The 2,585-nt window shown below is 51.6% G+C and overlaps 1 protein-coding gene across 1 annotated transcript; it reads right to left on the bottom strand.

Annotated features, from left to right (window-relative positions):
- Nucleotides 1-1,087: 1,087 nt before the first annotated feature.
- On the bottom strand, nt 1,088-2,468 carry LOC107102545 (E3 ubiquitin-protein ligase ZNRF2-like). Its single transcript, XM_015401908.1, has one exon. It carries the CDS (start codon nt 2,116-2,118, stop codon nt 1,540-1,542), a length of 579 nt encoding a protein of 192 aa, XP_015257394.1. The 5' UTR covers nt 2,119-2,468; the 3' UTR covers nt 1,088-1,539.
- Between the last annotated feature and the right edge of the window lie 117 nt (nt 2,469-2,585).

Genomic DNA, 2,585 nt, shown 5'->3' on the forward strand with positions numbered 1-2,585 from the left:
AGTGCACGGCTGGGTACAGCGCATGGAGATAAAAATGAACAGGGACCTCGGAGAAAGGAAAGTGGGAATAAAGTTAGTGATGAGAAAGAAAGTGGTTGTCTGTGTTTGTTATCATAGTTCCAGTGCATTGATTTTTACTGCCTGGGTAGAATTTAGTGGCTCTCACTACAGTGTGAAAAAGAAAATGTGTGTCTCCAGGAAACGCAACCATTACGATCAACCCCTTGCTGATACCTAATATGCCCTACGTTCCCCCCATGACTTTTTTTAAAGTGTCTGTAATCATATTGTAAATGTTGGCGCAGTTAATTGCATGGAGAGGAAAATGGGTTATGCTTGGTGGGTTATGGGGTATTTTTTAAAAGTTTATTTGCCCTCTGGAGTATTGGATACACTAATAATGGTGGATTGGAGGCAAGGGTGCGAGAAAGCGGAAGATGGAAAGAGAAAAAAGCAGGAGGAGGGCAGCTTTAACAGGGAATGGTTCTACTCTCTCTGCTGAAGATGATGGCTGGATGCGGCAAACAGTAAAAACAATAGTGTCTATGACACTAACACAATTTGTTCTTATTACAGAAAGTGGTAAATAATGATCTGCATAAATCCAATATGTCAACATGCAATTCTGCTTAACGCTATAAACAGACAAGCAGGTATGAAAACGTAATTTAAATTTGAAAAATTAGGCTTTTATCTAGTCATATACCTTGGACCACTATCAGAATGTGATGAGGATAAAGTGCCTTGCCCAAGGACATTAAAACTGAGACAGAACTGAGGTTCAAACCAGCAACCCTCTGGCTGCAGGAAGGCTTTTTTTAGTTCTATAGAAATTCTTATATTTTGCAAAACTACAATGGAAACACTTTTCGTATCAAACGAGGCACCTGATCTGAAACTGGACATTACTGCTTTGCAAAAAGACGAGTAAGAAAACCAAAGACAGTTAGAGGTAGATGTTGTGACATATTTGATTTCAGGAGGAGGGTGAGTATTCGTTACCTATATTTTGCTATGAGGAGTGCGTATCATTTACAGATCACAGAAGCAGCCAGCATTGAGCTGCACAATGTGTTTTTANGCCGGCATCGGAACCCACCAATCAGCCGGCATCGGAACCCACCAATCAGCCGGCATCGGAACCCACCAATCAGCCTGCCAATCCCACACATGTTCTGCCTGGAGGTATTTGGGTCAAAGGTCACACTCTGCTCCTGGTTGGTCAGTTTTTCCCAGAAATCCTCAGAGCTAAAGCTCCTTTACTGGTTCTGATGAGAGAAACTGGCAATAAACTGATTAAGCGTGCCAATAAAACCCGGGTCACTGAATGATCTCCAGAAGCCATTCAATCAGTAACCAGCAGAGTGGAACCGGGTCCAACGGCCACCATCCTGTTTGTGGCCTCAGAGGTGAACCCAACAGAACCTTGGGAAGGCCAGGGTCTGGGTCTGGTTAGGGTCCAAGACCCGGACAGGGAACAGAACCATAACCAGACTGAAAGGTTCCTGGGCCAGACTCTAGAAAGCAGCAGAACTAACCCTAAACAGCAGTTACCGCGTCCAGAACCAGCCCCTTCCAGAACCAGTCCCTTCCAGAACCAGCCCCTTCCAGAACCAGCTGAATGACACCTGTTGGACGTCTCATCAGGCGACATGTTAAAGTCCAAACAACCGAGCCGCAGGTTCCTGAACCGAACCGGGTCAGCACACCGACCCACTTACCTCCGAATAGGTGAGGCGACAGGTGAGCGGGTAAAGATCCGATCACCAGCCGGGCCCCTCCGTGCCTCGTCCGGTCCTGGTCCGCCTCCTCCGGGCTGCTGCCGCCGGACTCCGGTGAACTCCGGACTCCTCCGCTGTTCGGGATGCTGATACCGGACCGGGCTCCGGAACCTGGACCCGAAGAGCCGCCCGCGGACGTGGGCCTGGTTCCGGGAGGCTGGCCGGAGCTGGACGCGGCTCCGGAGGCTCTGGACGTGCCCTGTGCGCGGTACCGGACCCCCTCCGCGGTGCTGGTGGTCCTGCCGCTGCTGGCGGAGGGCAGGTCCGACCCGGAGTAGGCTCTGGTCCGGCCGTTAGCGGGAGAGGGAGCGGAGGGGCTGCTCTGCTTGGCCCCCATGGGCCCTCCGCCGCCGGGCTGGGGAGAGGCGCAGGGGCGGTCCGGAAGGAAACCAAGGAAACAAAGTGACCGCTGCTACGATCCCATCAGCCGCAGAGAACTTCTTCAGCCAGCCGGACATGCGTGGCAAAGTTTCGGCTCCGTGACCATCGTTGCTCCCCCGCTGCAGGAAGCCCCGAGCAGCAGCCTCTCACTGGCCGCTGCAGCATCGCACCTGAGCGGCCGGCTCCTCCCAGCGCGCGGCCCTGACCCCCATTGGTGCCAAGGAGGAAGTGATGGAGGACAAAGTCCGAGGAAAACCCTTCCTCAGCGGCTCCAAGGAGACACGAGCTGACAGGGAAGCCGGACGTGCTGACGTCTACTTCCGCTGAGACACTTCAAAATAAAAGCCGTTCAAAGACAAAAGCAGGCAAAGTAAAAGTTAAGAATGAAAGGGATGATACAATATCAACATCCATCCATCCATC

Source organism: Cyprinodon variegatus, unplaced genomic scaffold (assembly GCF_000732505.1).
Source record: "Cyprinodon variegatus isolate N-32 unplaced genomic scaffold, C_variegatus-1.0 Scaffold1272, whole genome shotgun sequence".
Classification (NCBI taxonomy): domain Eukaryota; kingdom Metazoa; phylum Chordata; class Actinopteri; order Cyprinodontiformes; family Cyprinodontidae; genus Cyprinodon; species Cyprinodon variegatus.

Coding starts and splice junctions, on each gene's coding strand:
- LOC107102545 (XM_015401908.1), bottom strand. CDS start 2,118: ATGGGGGCCAAGCAGAGCAGCCCCTCCGCTCCCTCTCCCGCTAACGGC.